Source organism: Miniopterus schreibersii (genome assembly GCF_964146895.1).
Source record: "Miniopterus schreibersii genome assembly, chromosome: 18".
Classification (NCBI taxonomy): Eukaryota; Metazoa; Chordata; class Mammalia; order Chiroptera; family Miniopteridae; genus Miniopterus; species Miniopterus schreibersii.
The window spans coordinates 8,489,087-8,506,637 of NC_138121.1; the positions used below are offsets into that span (position 1 = coordinate 8,489,087).

At 51.4% G+C, this 17,551-nt stretch overlaps 2 protein-coding genes across 8 annotated transcripts in view; both read right to left on the reverse strand.

The window, feature by feature from the left end:
- Positions 1–2,052, reverse strand: part of ACTN4 (actinin alpha 4) — a 68,218-nt gene extending 66,166 nt beyond the window's left edge. For 2 of the 7 annotated variants that reach the window (XR_013997615.1, XM_081120078.1), the window contains exon 1: positions 1,762–2,044. Coding sequence is in view for 5 of the 7 variants with exons in the window: in XM_081120078.1 (XP_080976204.1) it covers positions 1,762–1,923 (162 nt within the window). In the remaining 2 variants the exon portion in view is untranslated. Of the gene's footprint in view, positions 1–1,761 lie in introns of all 7 variants that reach the window. The other 5 variants (XM_081120079.1, XM_081120080.1, XR_013997616.1 and 2 more) reach the window with 4 other exon arrangements.
- A 4,388-nt stretch (positions 2,053–6,440) lies between these two features.
- Positions 6,441–17,018, reverse strand: EIF3K (eukaryotic translation initiation factor 3 subunit K). Its single transcript, XM_081119959.1, has 8 exons — positions 16,773–17,018; positions 15,866–15,964; positions 14,136–14,256; positions 12,318–12,392; positions 9,980–10,046; positions 9,787–9,864; positions 7,625–7,750; positions 6,441–6,506 (listed from the first exon to the last, which is right to left on the reverse strand). Exons 1-8 carry the CDS (start codon positions 16,829–16,831, stop codon positions 6,475–6,477), a joined length of 657 nt encoding a protein of 218 aa, XP_080976085.1. The 5' UTR covers positions 16,832–17,018; the 3' UTR covers positions 6,441–6,474.
- Positions 17,019–17,551: the final 533 nt, after the last annotated feature.

A 17,551-nucleotide genomic window follows, 5' to 3' on the forward strand; every position in this document is an offset into this window, starting at 1 on the left:
CAGGGACGGCTTGGAACAGCTGCTCCTTTCACCCTTTCCCCTCCAGACTGGGCTGCCTGCACTGAGCCCCAAGGAACCAACTCACACCCTCCTTCTAGTAGCTCTCTCCAGTCTCCTCAGCTCAATTCCCTTGAGTCTGCCCCCATGTTCCTGAAAAAGCTCCACAAAACCCACGCTCCCAAAGCCCCAACACCATGCATGTCCGTCCTTGTAGAACCAGATGAGAGAACTGCACTGAGAGATCAAGGGTCTTACCAAGGCCACAGAACTGACCAGTAACAAATCTGGGAAGAAAATTCAGCTCTCAGGGACACACTCAACGCCTCTGACTCCCAAGGACCTCCCACCCTCCTGGAGCACACCTGTAACAACCCCCTCCCACACAGGTCTGTGCAACACACAACACACTTTCTTTAGCACACGCTCAAACCCTCTCACAGCAGCTCAGAGTTCCCCCCTCCCAGACACACACCACCTTGCCTGGGCCTCCCACTTCTTCTGTTCCCCCTTTCACCACTGTGGATCCCCCGTAAATTGCTTCCATACCCCAAAGTGCCACCTAAAAACAGACCCTGCTTTAGGAGCTCTTCATGCCCCCCTCAAGACACAATTCTTTCCTGATACTCTCACCTCTTCCTCCCACTTTTCCTCCCTGCACAACACAGACACACTTTCCAATCCCAGAGCTGCACCTCCAGAAGCCCCCCACCCCAAACTCCCTTCTCCGTCTATCCCTCACATAGTCCCTTCCCAGTGACTTTCATTTCCCTAAACCAACCTCCCTCCCACTATCTGCCATTCCACTCCAGCTCACACTCCCTCTCACCAGTCTCACCTGGAATTTCCAGACCTTCCCCTCAGGCTCCTCCAACCCTCCCCTGTGCTTTCAACCTTCCACCAGCTCAGAAAACCCTCCTCAAAACAACTCCAAATACTCTCTATCCCCTGCAGCCTCTCCATCCCTCATCCATTCCTTATGCTTCCTGTCTCCCAATCTTCCCTTTTCCCTTTAAAAGGGGGCACCCCAAATAAACCTCACCCCCTTCAAGGACTTCTTATGCACAGGTCCCTGAGGTCTCCCTTCAGGGCAGTCTCGGGCCTCCGTGGCGCCCCACGCCCGGTGTCCTTTCACACCCACTCCCCTCCTTAGCCCTAACCCCTCCTCCCGTCTTCCCAGCCTTAGTCCTCCCACTCCTCTTCAGACTCCACAATCCCTTCCTGACCACCCCTCCTCCATTTCGGACTTCCAGAATCTTCATCCCCTTTAGAACTCCCCCACCCCGAGGCTCCCACAATTCCAACGCTCTGCAGACCTTTCTTCACTCCCAATAACCCCCTCCCACCCTCCAGCTCCTCTTCAGACTCTCCCCCAAGCCCAATTCTGTCCTGCCCCCACAAATTCCAGACTCCCCCAACCCTTCCATGTCGCCTCAGACCCCAATTCCATTTCAGAGTCTCCAGTCACCTCCTCGGTTTCCCCAATTCCTTCCCTGGGCTCCTGAGGCGTCCTCCGTAGACGTTCCCATTCCCTCCCGGGCCGCCAATTACTCTTCCAGAGCCCCGATTCCTGCTCAAGTTCTGCAATTCTTTTTCAGGACTCTAGACCCCTTCCCAGGTGCGCCAATTCCTTCTCAGAAACCCCCCCACCACTGCCCATCACAGACCCTCCAATTCCCTTTCAGGACCTCCGACCCCCTTCCGGGCGCCCCCAGCCTCCCTGGGAAGCCCCCCGCCGGCCCGTCCGGCCCGCAGGCCGCGCACCTTGCGCTGCTGCTTCTCCCAGGCCGGGTCCAGCAGCAGGTCCCGGTCCCAGTCGTCCTCCTGGGCCATGTAGTCGCCCACGCTGCCCCCGCCGCCTGCGCCGTTGCCCCCGCTGCTGGGGCCGTACTGGTACGACTGGTTCGCCGCGTGGTAGTCCACCATTCCGCCGCCTCTCGCTCGCCCACCAGCCGGTCCGCTCCCGCCTCAGCTCCCGCCCCTCTGACCGACCTGCTGCCGCCGACGCCGCCGCTGCTTCAGCTGCTTCAGCCCGCCCTCCGCCCGCGCCTGCGCACTGCCCGCCGCGCCTGCGCACCGCGGCGTCGCCGCCGCCCTCTCCCACTGGCGCGCGCGCCTACAAACGTGAAAAGCGCAGGGACACTCGGTCCTTGGGGAAGCTCGGCGCCTGCGCAGAGCCCCCTTCCTCCGTCGCCCCGTCAGCTCGGGTACGAGCGGCGGCCCCTCTCCCGCCGGAGCGCGCGCGTTCTCCGCGTGTGGGCGGGGCCCGTCGTGAATGATTCACGAGGCGGGTCTCGCCATCAGGCCTCAACCTGCTCAGGCGTGGAAGGTAGTCCCACTCAGCAACACGAATTCCGCAAGTATTTGCTAAACGCCTACTGTGGGCCAGGCCATGTTTTACGCATTGGCACGACGCAAGATGGACAAAAATCCTCGCTTTCATGGAACTACTTTCTAGTGAAGGGAGACAGCAAACAAAATTTTAAGACGTGTAGTGTATTCGAAGGTGAAACGTGTTATGGAGAGAAATCAAGCACGAGCTGAAATGTAGTCAGGGCCGCCTTCGCGGAGGAGAGCGTTGGAACAAAGACCTGCAGGATTCACGAAATGGACGGGCGAGTTCGGTGAACTGGAATAGACACTGGCTGGCTGGGAAGGTAGAGGACTTTTTGGACTTTCATTCAGCAAACATTCACTGAGCGCCTATATTGCCAATCACTGTTCTTGGGCGATGCCGAGGATATAGTGCTGAGCATGATAAGCGTGGTTGCTTCTCAAGTGGCTAACATGGGGGCTGGGGGTGGAGGGGGAACAATAAATAAGCAAATGCATACAGATAAGCGACCTTGCCACATTAATTGGCATCTTGAATTTAAATATCTAAAGCCAAGCTCCTGATCTTCCCCCCAAAACTTGATCACCGAGCAGTCATCCCCCTCTCGGTAATGAAGCCCCCATCCTTCCTGCTGCTTAGGCAGCAAACCTTGCAGTGGTCCCCGATTCCTCTTTGTCCTCACACCCCACATGCAGTTCTTCAGGAAACTCAGTTCCATCTTCAAAGTATATACAGAATTTACCACTTTCCCCAGCCCCCATGGCCCCACTCTGGTCCCATCTGCTTTAGCCTTGTCTTTGCTTCCTCACCAGCTCCCGGCTCCCCCAGACCCCTTTCCCACAAGAAGCCAGAGGGACCCTGATCAAGTCCCTCCCACTTCTGCCCAGAACCCTCCCCCCTCCCATAGCACCGCATTCAGAGGACAAGTCAAAGTTAAGGAAAGGAGCAAAGGTATAGAAGTCTCCCCTGCCTTGGCCCAGCCCAGTCCAGCTTTTCAAAGGAGACACCTGTCGCATTAGCCAGACCCACAAGGTCTTCCATGTCCTGGTTGTCCTGGTCCCCATTTCCCCTCCCAGCTCACCTCCCACTTTGCCCCTTGCTCTCTGAACTCCTGCCACGTTGTAATCCTCCTTGACCTCCTTGCTGTTTCTGGAACACACCAGACCTGCTCCAGCTTCAGAGCCTTTATACTTGGTGATACCTTGTTACCACTGCCTGGATCACTTTCCCTTGGATACTGAATCCCCAGGGCTCACAGCTCCTCTCCTGCAGGTCTCTGAGGCAACATCACCTCCTCAGTGAGATCTTCCCTGACCAAGTTATTTAAAATAGCATCCCACACCTTTGCTGCTTAATTTTTATCCAGAGCACTGGTCACCATTTAACATATTATATGATTTGTTGATTTATTGTATTTATCTGTTCATGAGATTGGGCCTTTTTGTTTTGGTCACTTCTGTATCCCTAGTCTCTGAAGCAGCGCCTCACCCAAGATAGTTTAATAAACCCTAGGTGAATGAATGGACTTAAAAAAACCACAGTGAGAAATTTGAGTATTTTTATTGAAATCTGATTGACATACAAATTTTACTCTAAATGCAATGGGTAGTAAGGGAGGATTTTAAGCAGGGCTGGAATCTGATTCGGCTGTGCAAAGGGTCCCCCTGGCCACATGAGGGGAACAGATTATAGAAGGTGGATTGAGCACAGGGAGCCCAGTGAGGAGGCTACAATGGTCCAGGTAAGGGTGGACAGGACCAGGGGCTTGGAGGAAGAGAGAGCTGTGAGAAGTTTGGGGACAACAGAACTGACAGGACTTTCTGTTATGAATTTCATTGGGGTTGGGGGAGGGCAGGAATAAGAAAGAGCAGAGTCAAGACTCCAGACAGCTCCAGGTTTTCTATTGGGGATGGAGACTAAAAGCCATGGCTCCTCCAGGTATGAGAGCTGCAAGGATCTTTTCCCACCTCCAATGGCAAGCAAAGGAAGGGAACAAGGCCTGGGCAGCAGCCCACTTTCCCAGGGGACGATGCCAGGACCTAGCCAAAGACTCAAGAGTGTTGGTGGTTTACAAAGCTGGGCTGGGCTGGGCTGGGGCAGGCAGCCTCTTTCTGCCTGACTTGGCAAACAAGCCCATGGCTCTTGTGCTGGGCCTGGTCAGCACAGGAAAGGCCCTCAGGTTAAGGGCCATCTGCCCTACCCTGCCTGCTCCTGGTGACACTGAGAACCTCCCAGAACTAGGGCTGAGAGACAAAGCTGATGGTCCCAGGCAATGTTTAAATTAAGGGCTCCCTTTGTCAGCCAGCTTTGAGGCCACTTCCTGGCAGTCATCCAAGGAGAGTGCAGTAATAATAGCTACCATCTATTGAGGGTCAAGGGGCAACAGGGCAGGGGCTCAGAGTGGGCAGAAAGAGACCGGAAGGGACTGAGTTGAGGGGTATGCCATTGGGTTCACCATTTCTGCACCACTTCTTGGAATTCTCAAGACTGTAGTCAGAACTTATTAAGCACTATTGTCCTATTATTAGTGCTACTTAGGGGAAACAAAGGAGGGCTGTATCCTCCCAAGGTGGGAACAGGAAAAGATACTGGGATGTCCAGAGGTGACAATGGGAGCAGCTGAAATAGCAGATGTGAGCTCATGATCAAGACAGGCTACAAGTTTGATCTCTTAGTGCCAAGGTGCTCTGAACTTCTCATGTGCATTAACTCGCGACTACTATTTCACCGGCTGTAAGACTGAGGCAGAGTTATCAAACCCAGAGACCGGTGGGCTGGGGTTTGAACTCAGGCGGTCTTTCTTCAGAGCCACGCTTCTTAGCTGCTCAAGGATTATGATCCTCCCAGAGCAAAAGCAAGCTGGCAAAGCTGTGGCTTCCAAAGGAGATACAGGTTATTTCCCCTTCCTTGCAGTGGACGTGGCCAGTTGTAGGGGTTATATCCTACAGAAGGGCACCTGCCAAGTGGGTGAGTGGGAATTGTGCGCACCCAGAGAAGATGCCCACACAATCAAATGGGTGGGTAGCAACATCCGTCTTCTGTCCTGCTATACCTCCTGTCTGTGGCTGGCCCCCAAGTCCTGAGCTGCAGAAGTAACCTTTGTGCCCAGCGTTTGAACACGCCCTAGTTCCTGGCTCCTGTTCAGGTCTGGAACCCAGGGCAAAGGGTATCCTGCCTGGCCCTGGCTCCTCACATCCATGCCCCGGGGATGGGTGTGAGTGCCAGCGGATCAGAGAGTTGGCAGCTCCTGCACTGCCACTCTCCGTAGGCAAAGTCCAGTCATGGGAGAATGAAGAGCTGTTCCCCCAGGCGGCAGCAGCAGGTCCACACTGAGGGCTGTGCATCTATCATGGCCTTTCATTTCCTCGATTTCCCCTCAAAGTCAGTCACTGTTGTCCCCACCTCTTTTCTGCACACAAGCACAAAGGGGGACACCTGTCCAAGGTTATTCTGACAGATGCCTGGAATATCTCATGTCTAAAATGGGAAAGATAACCAATCCAGTTAAGTACTGAGTGATGTGAGCTATACTTCCTGACCGGCACAGGCTGGGATTTGGAGATGGGGGAGCATGGCCTGGCTGAAAATCCAAATTACTTGACAAAGGAGCACCATTCTCCCCCTTTCTAAGGAAACAGGGCAGAGTCACTAGACCAAGGACACACAAAGGGTTGAGCAGCAGCCAGAATTCCCCCCTCAACTCTCTAGCCATAGCCCGGGGCCACTAGTGCCTGCATTTGTGAGGCCCAAGGGCAAAGGTGTGCCTGCCCTCACCAGGACCCCTGGGGGCCCACTCCTGCTCCGCTAGGTTTTCATGAGGAAAGAGCCTGAGCTAGATCCAGCAGCAGGGCTGGGCTCCTGACCCATTCACTCTCCCCTCCTTGCTGACTCACTGCAGCCCGCCCAGTCCTGGTGACCTGACAGATCAGGAAGGTGGGGGTGGAAGGTCAGTTGCAGGGGTGGGGCAGGTAAGGAAGTAGAAGGGAAGAAAAAAGATGGAAGCCCTGCCGCTAGGGGGCCCCAGCACAGGGCGACCAGAGGCCTGCTCCTGGGCTCCCTCTGGTGGGTGAAGGGCAGAGGTAGGAAGCCAATAAGGAGACACCAAGGCTAACGCAACAAATTTTTATTAAATGCCTGCAAAGTTACTGGGAGGAGGCCATGATACTGGACACACCTGTTGAGAAAAGAAGGTGGGACCAGGGTCAATGTGGGAAGAATGGGAGATGAGGAGCCAGTCACCAACCACAGCACCCACAATTCTTTAGAGTCAACAGATTACAACCCCCTCTGGGCCCTAATCACCATCACAAAGGCAGTTTGGGGCAATAGTTAAAAGCCGGGACTCAGGAGCTAGGAGGCCCAGGTTCAATCTCAGCTCTGCCAGGTACCAGGTACATCAGCTTCCCCATCTGTAGGAAGCATCTACCCTAACTAGGACAGTAGGATTAAGGATTAAATGACATGCATTAGAACAATGCCTGGTAGCAAGTGTTACTTGCTACTATCATAGAAACATGTACTATTTGTAAGACACTCTGTGCTGGACTTGCATCTCCTCACCGAACCCTCTACTCCAGTTAAGCTCTCACACAGAACGGGCACCTCAGAGTGAGTGTCCACAGTCCCCAAGTGCCCCACTCAACCTGGCTCCTCAATTAGGTACCAAGTTAAGTGGTTGGCACTGAGAAGCCATGTTGTACCAATATGTATCTTTAATGGTACCCACCTCATAGGATGATATGAGGACCAAATGACTTAAGTGTAAGGAAATATGTTTGTGATAATTATTGGTGCTGTCTTCCTCACATTTTTAGATGAGAAAACTGTGGCACAAAGCAGTAAAGTCACTTGTCCAAGATCACACAGCCACAAAGTACAGAGCCAAGATTCCCACCCACTGACCTGACTCCACAGTCTGCACTCTCTGGCCTTCTGTTGTGTTTTAGCAGATGCCAGGGCTGAGGCCCCGGGAGCCCCAAGGATAAAGGAGAGAGAATGGGACAGAGCCCCTGGGACCAGTAAGTGTGTGGGGATACCCCACAAGGCCCCTCCTGCCCTGGGAAGTCTTACTGAGTGCTGCAGGGCAAGACACAGGGCCTGGAAGTTCCAGGGAAGGACAGCCAGTACCCCTGCCATTCCTTCCTGGGTAGAAGCCCCATGGCAAAAGAGGTCAGTAGAGTCTGGCAGATGCAGATTTCCTAGCCCTGAACCAGAACATATCTACCAGCCCCGGTTTCTGTGGAAGGGCACCCCCTGAACCCCACAGCCTGAGGCCTTGGGGGCACCACTCACTGTCAAAGTCGATCTTCTCCACAATGTTCTTGGGCTTAATGCTCTCTTCCTGGCTACAGATGAAGATTTGGCCTGACTCATCAGCGCTCCAGCCATACTTGCTCATCCACACCTTTAGCTGGCTGTCTGCAAGTGACACAGGTAGCACAGGGTCTTTGGTCACCCCAGGACTGCAGTACCAGGAGTCCTGGGAGCCAAAAGCCTGGGCACTTTCCTTGCCCAACTGCTTCAGAAGCCAAAAGCATCTTCTACTGGACAGCAGCAACAGCGCCTCTGGGCTTCTAAGGTTCATTCTCCAAAGGGCCACCAGGGGGAGCTTTTTACCTTTCTTATCCTTACCGTCACAGGGATTTTGTCTTAGCTTCTTTTATTTTCTATTTATCTCTTTTCTCTCCCAGTGCAAATCAAATCTTGGTTTCTAATAGCAGCAGTGTATTTACTTATCTGCTTTCTCCCACAACCTACATGAAATGGTTTCAAAACCATGATGTCGTCATCACCATTAACAATAAGTCTGTGGTATCAGGTTTGAGAATTTCTTTGCAGTTCTTTTTTGCCCTTCCAAAATATGCCACTAAGGATGTAGGGCCAGAGTGTACTGTTACTTGAAATAATCGTCTTCTGTATAACCATTATCAATTTAATACAGATTCATCTGCTTCTTTTTATATTCAATTCTAAGGGTTGTTTCATCCCCTTTTGATTTAATTTCACTTTTAAGTATGTCAAACAACTATCTGATGTAAAACAGTACAGTGCCTGACACAAAGTATGCAATAAAAGTTAGCTCCCATTAAAAACAATAGCACAGCTGGGAGTGGTTCAGTGGTTCAGCAGCAGGAACCCCAGCGGTCACGATTCGATTCCAGGTCAGGGCACATGGCCAGGTTTCAGACTCCATCCCTAGGCAGAGGTGTGCAGGAGGCAGCCGACTGATGATGCTTCTCTCTTATCGAAGTTTCTCTCTCTCTATCCCTCTCCCTTCCTCTCTTGAAAAGTCAATAAAAACATAAAACACCAAAAAAAACCAAACAAAAAAAAACCCACATTACCACTAACAACAACAAAAAAACCCACAAAAAAACTACCCGATCAAATGGCAAAACTGTCTAAGGTACTCAGAGAAATCTCACCCCAACCCCCCCTTCTCTCCTCCCTGTTCTCACCCCCTCACTTCTGCCCCATTTTCTTTATCTTTTATTTGCCTTCCTGTGTTTCTTTTTGCAAAAACGGGGAAATACACACTTTTTTCTTTCTTTTTAGAAGAATCTTTTGCCCTAGCTGGTTTGGCTCAGTGGTTAGAGCATCACCCCTTGGACTGACAGGTCCTGGGTTTGATTCCAGCAAAGGGCACGTATCTCGGTTGCAGGCTCGATCCCCAACCCAGTCAGTGTGCGTGTGGGAGGCAACCAATCAGTGTGTCTCTCTCACATTGATGTTTCTCTCTCCCTCTCTCTCTCTGAAAAGCAATGGAAAAAATATCCTCAGGAGAGGAAAAAGATGGATCTTTTAAAACAGAAATCTGATCACGTCCCTCCCTGTTCAGAACCCTCAGTGGCTCCATCTCACTCACCGTAAAGGTCAAAGTCCTTAGGAGGATCTGCTGTATCCAGAGATCTACCTCCCACCACCACCTCTCTGCCCTCGACTTCCCCCACACCCACCCACACACACTCTGCTCCAGCCACTGAGGGAATGTGACAGGGCACTCCTGCCTGAGGATCCTCACACTTGCTCTGTCCTCAGGCTGCCCATCTCTTTCCAGTGAGGCAAATGTTCAAATGCTGGCCCCGCCCTGCTCTACAAGCTGTCTTGAATGAGTTGTCACTGGCCACATACATCTTAATTTATGTTATGCTATCTCCATGAGAATAAATCTGAGCCATTCTGTTTTATTCACTGTCATGTTCCCAGGACCTAGAACAGTGTCTGGTACAAAGTAGGCATTCAATAATTTATACAGAATAAATGAATGAATGTCACAGATCTCCCCCAAGGAAGGGGATGTCTTATACGGATACCTTATTTCCTCCCTAAGCTGGGCCTTCAATAACCATTGGGTGAGGAAGGGATGGGTCCATTGGAGAAACTGACTATGGCCCACTGCCCCAGACTACCCCGAACCTCCTAGACTGGCACTAGGAACCGAGAAAGCACCTTACCTGTCAGGTCCCCAAGCATCTCAGCTAGCAGCCAGCGATCGATGTGCTGATAAGTGATACCCACAACGTGGCAGATAACTGCAGAGGTCAGGGACAAAGATGGTAAAGAATGATGCCCCCTCCCAGGACCCTGCTGCCACTCCCTACCCCCTTTTCCCCATGCCAGGGAGCTCAGTCTCAAAAAGGAACTTACATTTCCGGACAGAATCTTCAAAACCAGTTATACCTTCCAAAAGGTCCATGTTTTCATCCAGGGCTTGCTGTGAGAAGAATAACAGTGTTAATAATATCAAGAATGCTAATATTAATAATATTAACAATTGAAGCTAACACTTGCGCATTCACCCCACATGCCAGCCATCCTTCTGTGTGCAACCCTATGATGTAACATTACTGTTTTTATGCCCATTTTAGAGATAAAGAAATCAAGGTTCAGTACAGTTAAGTGATTTGCCCCAAATTAGACCTGGGGTTTAAACCTGGCAGACAGAACCCAGTCCCAAGAGAGGCAGCAGATACAGATGAGCAAAATGCACTCAACTACCTCACCTTGCTCCTCTCAGAGAAAAGGCCTACCACGTCCTATGAAGCCCCACAGGATCTGTGCCCTTGACTCCTTCCACTCATCCCCTCACTCTAGCCACAGGGGCCTCCTCACTGCTCCTGTCACACCAGGTGCTCGCCCACCTCAGGGCCTTTTGCACTGGCTTTTAAAAAATTTTAATTTATTGATTTTTAGAGAGAGTGGGAAAGGGAGAGAGAAACATCAATTTGTTGTTGCACTTAACATATACATTCACTGGTTGATTCTTGTATGTGTCCTGACCAGGTATCGAAACTGCAAACTTGGCCACGTAGTTCTAACCAACTGAGTTACCTGGCCAGGGCTGCGCTGGCTGTTTTTGTGTCTAGAACTTCCCTCCCACATGGCTAGCACCCTCACCTCCTTCAGGTTTCTGCTCAAATGGCATCTTCCCAGCAAGGGCTCCCTCCAGCATTGAGGGAAATGAGGAAGCCACAAGGGCAATGAGTAACAGCCAGCGAGGTAGGAGGAAAGTCAGGTGAGTGGTTGTCTTGGAAGCCATGTGATGAAAGGATTTGAGGAAGCAGTGGGTGACTGTCCATCAGAGGGGCCAACAGGACAGGTACGAAGGGCCTGAGAACTACCTACTGGATCTAGCAATAGGGAAGTCACTATTGCCCTCAACAAGAGCAGGTTCATGGAGTGTTTGTGTTGGGGACAGGGTCAGAGGGTTGGTCACAAAAGCCTGGAGTGGGTTCAAGTGAACAGGGACAGCAGGGGACTGACCACAGGTAACCTGTCCCAGGAGCAGGGTGACCAACAGTCCCCACCTGCCTGAAACTGAGGTCTTTCCTGGAAAGACCCAGGCAAACTGGGCAGCCAGTCCCCTAGCTAAGAGTGTGGCTGTAAAGGGGCACAGAGAAAGGGGGTAGGAGGCAGGGCTGTTGGGAGTGTGGAGGTCAGGGAGAGCTTTCTTTTTTATGCTAGAATAAACTCCAGGGTAGACATGTTCTGTGGCGACACAAATAATCCAGGAAGACCACATTTGGTGTTGTAAGACAGTGGGGAGAACTGCTGTTGTGATGCCACGAGTGAGTGCAAGGGAAAGGGGACAGTGCACTAGGGGAGGGGTGGCCTGGGACAGGAGGAGGGACACCGCACCTTCTAAAACTGCAGAGTACTCAGTCAGCTGCTATGATGTCAGGGCCAGGCCAGCAACGTGTGAGAGTTCTGTTTAGGCTGCTTCTATTTTCCCGCAAAGCAAGCAGCCAGATCATAAGCCGAGGTGAGAAGGGCAGAGGCTTGGGGGGGTGGGGGAGGTCTGAAGAGCTGTCCAGGAGAGTGGGGAGGAAATAAACTGGGGAGGGAAGCAAGTGCCTAGGCCAGGAGGGGCAGAGCACTGTGGACCTGGGTTGTCTTGTGGTCCGGATGGCCTTTTCTCCAGCCTCGCTCATCATTTCAGATACAAGTGTGTGCGTGTGCATGCGTGGGGGCGGGGGGGGGGGGAGGCACAGGATTTATGCTAAAAGAGGAAGCAGAACAGAGGATTACAGTGCAGGTCAGCCCAAGAATGTCGGTTGGAGACCTCACAGCAAGGAGCTGGAAAGCTGGGAGGAAGTGGTCTGAGGGTGGAAATGTTTAACATTCACGGCCAGAGGAGGGGGCAATTGCTGCTGAAGACAAGTCTAGGGCAGTGGCTCCCACTTGGGAGGCTGTAGAAGTGGAGGATCAGGTTCCGGTTAGAGCAAGAAAGGGCTCGCCTGCAGGCGATGGAGGACTTCTACTGGAAGGATGCGTGTGTCAGCCTGAGCCCTGTGGGCACAGGGGACAACCTGGGAGTCCTGGCTCTGTGTGAGGATGATGATTCTATGAGATTCTGCTTGCAAAGCCCTGAGCACAGGGCCCATGAGCACACAGGCAGCCAACCCACAGGCATGGTCATTACTTTTAGCAGCCAGCTCTGTGTGGCCCAGTCACCCATCTCGCCCCTGGACTCAAGGGAAGTTACCCAGAAGGCCTGGAAGTGGCACGTCTCCAGTAGGTCTCCAAGGTACAAAATCTGTCGGATGGGCTGTTCTTCTTGCTGGAGGAGGAAACGTTAAGGGAAAATGGTCCAGAAGCCTAAGGAAGCTGCTGCTGAGTCCTGGGCCAGCCCTCTCTCCTTCCCTCTCTCCTTCTGGTCACTGCAGCATGGATGGTAATGGCAAAGGTGAGAGACAATCTAATGATCCAATGGGACAATTACATCCATGATGGGCTGTCCAGAGATTGAGCCAACTCGTATAGAACGTGACAAAACACAATGTGATATGAAAAAAAGCCAGATGTACAACAATGTGTATAAGAGCCAACCATTCGGGTGGGGGACACATGTGTATGTAAGCACACATAGCTCTACTTATCCAGCTACAGGATATCTGGGGAAAGGTCCCCAAGAACAGCAACTGTTGCCTCCTGGGAGGTGAGTGGGATAGCTATGGGACAGGGGAAAGAAGCCTTGTTTTTCACCCCCTGTATACTTTTATACTTTTAATAATATACTGTATGCCTATTTTTTTCAAAACCACCAAAGCAGAACCCTGGGGAAGGTGGACAATCTCTCAAAAGGCAGGGACTCCCATGGACACACCTGGCAGAACAGGATCAGTGAGTAAGCGGCCATTTCTCAGCTTAGTCACTAATGGGCAGGAAGGTGTGACAGCCCTGGGACAGTGAGTGCTACGAGCACAGGGCCCAGCACGTATGGAGACTCTGCCAAGTTTCTCAAATAATTAATGGAAAGGTAGAGGCTCTCCTGGCCAAGTGTTAGACCAGCCACAAAAAATCAAATGGAGTGTGGGGGAATCCAGTTCATTGATTTTTCACACAACATTTTTTCATTGAAGGCCAGCACTGTGTTAGGCAATGAGGATACATAAAATGGAGTTCAGCCGGCAATCCAGCTTCATGGCTTCTGCCTGGTGCCCAGCCCCCAGCCACCCTGCCTCTGGCCTGGTGGTCTTTACTCAGCTAGAATCCTCATGAAGATCTTTCTAAAGCATAAATCTACTCCCATCACTCTGCAGCCTTAAAGCCTTCTATGGCTCCCTCGTGCCCTTTTGAGTCTGACTGAATTCTACTTTGAAAACTGGCAAGGTTATGCTGAGCTTCTTCTATGGCCTTTAGAAGCGCATGAGTGCCTGGCTGGTGTGGCTCAGCAGTTGAGCACTGACCTAGGATCCAGGAGATTGTGGTTTGATTCCAGGTCAGGGGACATGCCTGGGTTTCGGGCTTGACCCTCAGCAGGGGGCATGCAGGAGGCAGCCGATCAATGACTGTCTCATCATTGATGTTCTCTCTCTCTCTCTCTCCCTCTCCCTTCCTCTCTCTGAAATTAATAAAGACATATTTAAAAATAAATAAAAATAAATAAAAGAGCCTGAGTTCTTCTTTTCTTCCAGGCCTCCCTACATAGTTTCCTCTACCTGGATCACCTTCCCTACCACTTCACCTAACTCTCATCTTTCAGATGGTCCCTCCTCCAGGAAGCTCTCCCTAACATCCAAACAGGGTCATGTGTCTCCTCTGGCCCCTCTAACCCCAAGCCCTAACTACCCCAGAGTGTTACTAACAGAGGACCTGTCTCCCCCACTGGACTATGAGCTGTGTGAGGGCAGAGGACAGGCCTTTCTTAACCACCACAGGGCCCCAGCCCTACCAAGCACCGGGCTAAGCCCAAAGTAGGCACTCAAGTGTTTGTGGCTAAACTCACAGACCACTTCCCTGTGAAATAATCTCTTTCCCGACTCCTCCCCCACACACCTGGGCCCAAAAGCTGGAAGGATACATGGGCCTGGTCAATCATGCACTTGCACAGTGTGAAGTCGGTGTGGGGCAGGTTGGTGAGGGCCTTTAGCAGGATCTGAGCAGTGACAGTGGTCTGAAAGAAGGCTGGGTTGAACTGGTACCTGAGAAGAGAACAAGAGACACAGGAACAGGTGGCATCTTCAGGTCCCAGAAGCCTCACCAGGTGTGAGGAAGGCTACACACTGCTTTGACCCAGAGCCTGGGAGCTGGACATGCCTGGGCTCCAATCCCAACCACAGCATTCTCTGGTTGTGTGACTTCCCTGACCCTACTTTCCTGCTTTGTAGACATGGACTGTTAATCCTCACAACCACCCAGTATGATAGATACTGTTAAGTGATTCACATATAAATGAGTACATAGTAGCAGTCTGGAATAGTGGGTAAGGGCTCTGGAGCCAGACTGCTTGGGTTTAAACTTCCCTGCTGAGTGGCTGTGGACTACTCATTTAAAATTCTGTGCGTCAGTTTCCTCCCTTGCAAAATGGGACAATTACAACTATATCTACCTCACAAAGGCAATACAGCATCTAAATGAGTTAACATACACAAAGCTTATAGCACAAAAACTACCACATGGCAAGTACTCCCCAAGAAACGATTATCACCAATAACCTCAACAACCCCACAAATACAAGCATTGTTATCTCCACTTTCCAGATATCAAAATAGAGGCTATGCAATCTGTAAAAATTACACAGCTGTTAGTGTGCCAATAAAGTACTGAAGGGGAGGAACCCAAACGTCTGTCAACAGGAAAATGGGTAAGTAGGACGAAGTTATACAGTGGGACACTATACAGCAATGACAACAGCAAACTGCAGCCACACAGAAAATGGCTGGACCTCATAAACCCAGTGCTGAGTGGAAGTAGCCAGATGCAGAAGAGCTCGTGCTGCAGGACTATATTTATATCAAGTTCAAAGCATTCAAAGCAGCCAATCCTGAGTTAGGTGATCAGGAGGTGTTGTTAACTCACAGAGTCAGGCCATGAGAACCTAAGAGCAGTTACCAAGGTGGGGGGCAGGACTGGCTGGCACAAAACATGTGAAACATATGGGGCAAAGGGTCTGGGTTGCTAGCAACACTCAACTTTGCAATATGGGTGGTGATCATATGGGTACATTTATAATTAGTCGTTAAACTATATGTAATCCCTCAGTATCCACGGGGGATTGGTTCCAGGATCCCTGTGCATACCAAAATCCACAGACGCCCAAGTTCCTTACATAAAATGCTGCAGTATTTATATATAACCTGTGCACATCTTCTTGTACACTTTAAATAATCTTGATTACTTACAATACCCAACAAAACTAAATACTATGTAAACAGTAGTTGTACTGTATTATTTCAGGAATAACAAGAAAAAGTCTGTAGGTGTTTAATACAGATGTAACCATAGTAGGCCTAACTACACAGTGCACATCAGCACCATCACATTTTTAGGGGAATGTTTTCAATCTTTCCACTGATGTGGAACCTGTGGATATGGAGGGCCGGCTGTATTTATTTTGTGTACTAGTCTGTATGTGTGTTTTGTAATTAATTTTTAAAAAACCATCCATCTTCCTGCTCTAACTTCCTTAGCTTCCTAGTCTTGTACACCAAAAGATGCTGCAGGCTATCTCCAGCTCCTGCACCACCCAGTGTTGGGGGTGGTACCCTGCTGGCCACTGGCATGGGGCTGGGGTTGGAGGCAGACACTCACAGCTTCAGGACAGCCAGGTTGGCTTCCAGATCATAGGCATTCTCCTTGGCCTGTGTCTCCACATAGCGCTCCAGTGTGGCCAGGTTCTCAGGATTGTACCTAGAGAAGAATCAAGATTGATGAGCAGAGAGGAGACAGAAGCTGAGGCGAGGGACTTTGAGGATGGGGGTGGGGTGGGCACAGAAACATGCTCCTCCCTCCTTTTCTTCCCTTTAAATTTGGCACTCAGCTCTGTAAACTCTAATAATAAAACTTAGTCCATATCCCAGACCTGAGCCTAAGCTCTAAATCCCATCAGAGGCCTGGGTCTAAGGCCTAGGATGCCTCCCCAACCTCTCAGACAATCAGCCATTGCAGTCTGTATATCTGGGCTCTGGGACATCTTTAACACCCCCCCTTCCTTCCCTTTTCGGCCCCCATTCTCTCCTCCTTAGCTGCCCCCATTCCAGTTCTGACCAATTTGTTTGTGCTTCCCCCATCACATCTCTGATGCACTCAGGTATCACTGTCTACTGTTGGTTTTGTCTGGCCTCTGAACTGGAAACTCCACGAAAGCATGGCCCGAGGCTGTCTTGGTCACCTCTGATCCCCAACATTGGCCAGTACTGACAGATTTTAGTGAACATGTGTTGAATGAATGATATAAGAAAAGAAGGTAGAGACGAAGAGGCTCTGAGAGGATGAGGAACAGAGAGAGAGAGGAAAATTTAGGGGCTGAGAGAGGCCTTAAGACAAGTCTATCTCCTGCCTCTAGGCGCTTGCAATGCTGTTTTCCTTTAACATCTCCAGAAGACTGGAAAATCCCACCCTAGGGCAAGCCCAGGATCCTCACCACCCCTTGCCGTCCCCAGAAAGCCTCTCCTCCACCCCACTTGGCCCGAAGCTGTCCCTCCGACCGGGTTCAGACCTGTCGATACCCTTGAGCAACTTGCCCACGTTAGCTCTCATCTGCTCAAACATCGCCATGACGGCGATCGCTTCCCACACGGGGGATGGAGCCGAAGAACCCGCCTGTGCAGCGTCCTAGAGGACCGGAAGAGGAAGAGATGGCGGAAACGGAAATACGTCGCTGTTTTCGCTCCAGTCCCGGGGGCGCTGAAGAGGACGGCTCTCGCGGAGGCTGCCACGCTTTCCGGCTGCCACGTGACTTCTCAGCGAGCGCAGTTGGCGCGTGCGCATACGCTCCACCCGAACTGGGCCAACAGCGTGAGAAAAAGCTTAGTCTAGCCCAGTGCGCTGGCGCGCCGTCTCCAGGCGAGGAGGCGGGGCTAAGCTGTTCCCGGGCGTCGCGCTCTAGTCCCCAGGACGTGCGCGCGAACTCGTGGGCTGGAGGCGAATTTCTGACGGCGCGCGCGCACGGCGCGTTGCTCGTTGCGTTGAACTCACAAAACTGTTGGAAAACACCTAGTACTCTTCCCTTTGCCCCATGGTCCAAGCTCCGAGGGCAACTTTCACCGAGGCCTGGGCCCCTGAGGCAGGATTCTGAGCTCCATGGTTTCAAGTCCTGAAACTGGTCCCCACGCTTCAGCCTAACGCCAGGGGTAGGGGCCTGCAAAACTACTGTGATGGTCTGCCCGTAGGGGCAGGGGTGAGGGGCTCCTGGATCCCCAGAATTGTATCCAGTCCGCAGTCTTGTGGGTGAAGGCGAGCGCCCCACAAGTTAAATGTGCCCTCAAAAGTTAAATG

What these genes read in the sequence shown, in the direction of transcription:
- EIF3K (XM_081119959.1), bottom strand. Translation starts at nt 16,831, where the DNA reads ATGGCGATGTTTGAGCAGATGAGAGCTAACGTGGGCAAGTTGCTCAAG. An exon ending in GCATGATTGACCAGGCCCAT is followed by an intron (nt 12,393 to 14,135) that starts GTATCCTTCCAG and finishes TTCCTCCTCCAG; the next exon opens with CAAGAAGAACAGCCCATCCG. An exon ending in GATGCTTGGGGACCTGACAG is followed by an intron (nt 7,751 to 9,786) that starts GTAAGGTGCTTT and finishes TGTCACTTGCAG; the next exon opens with ACAGCCAGCTAAAGGTGTGG.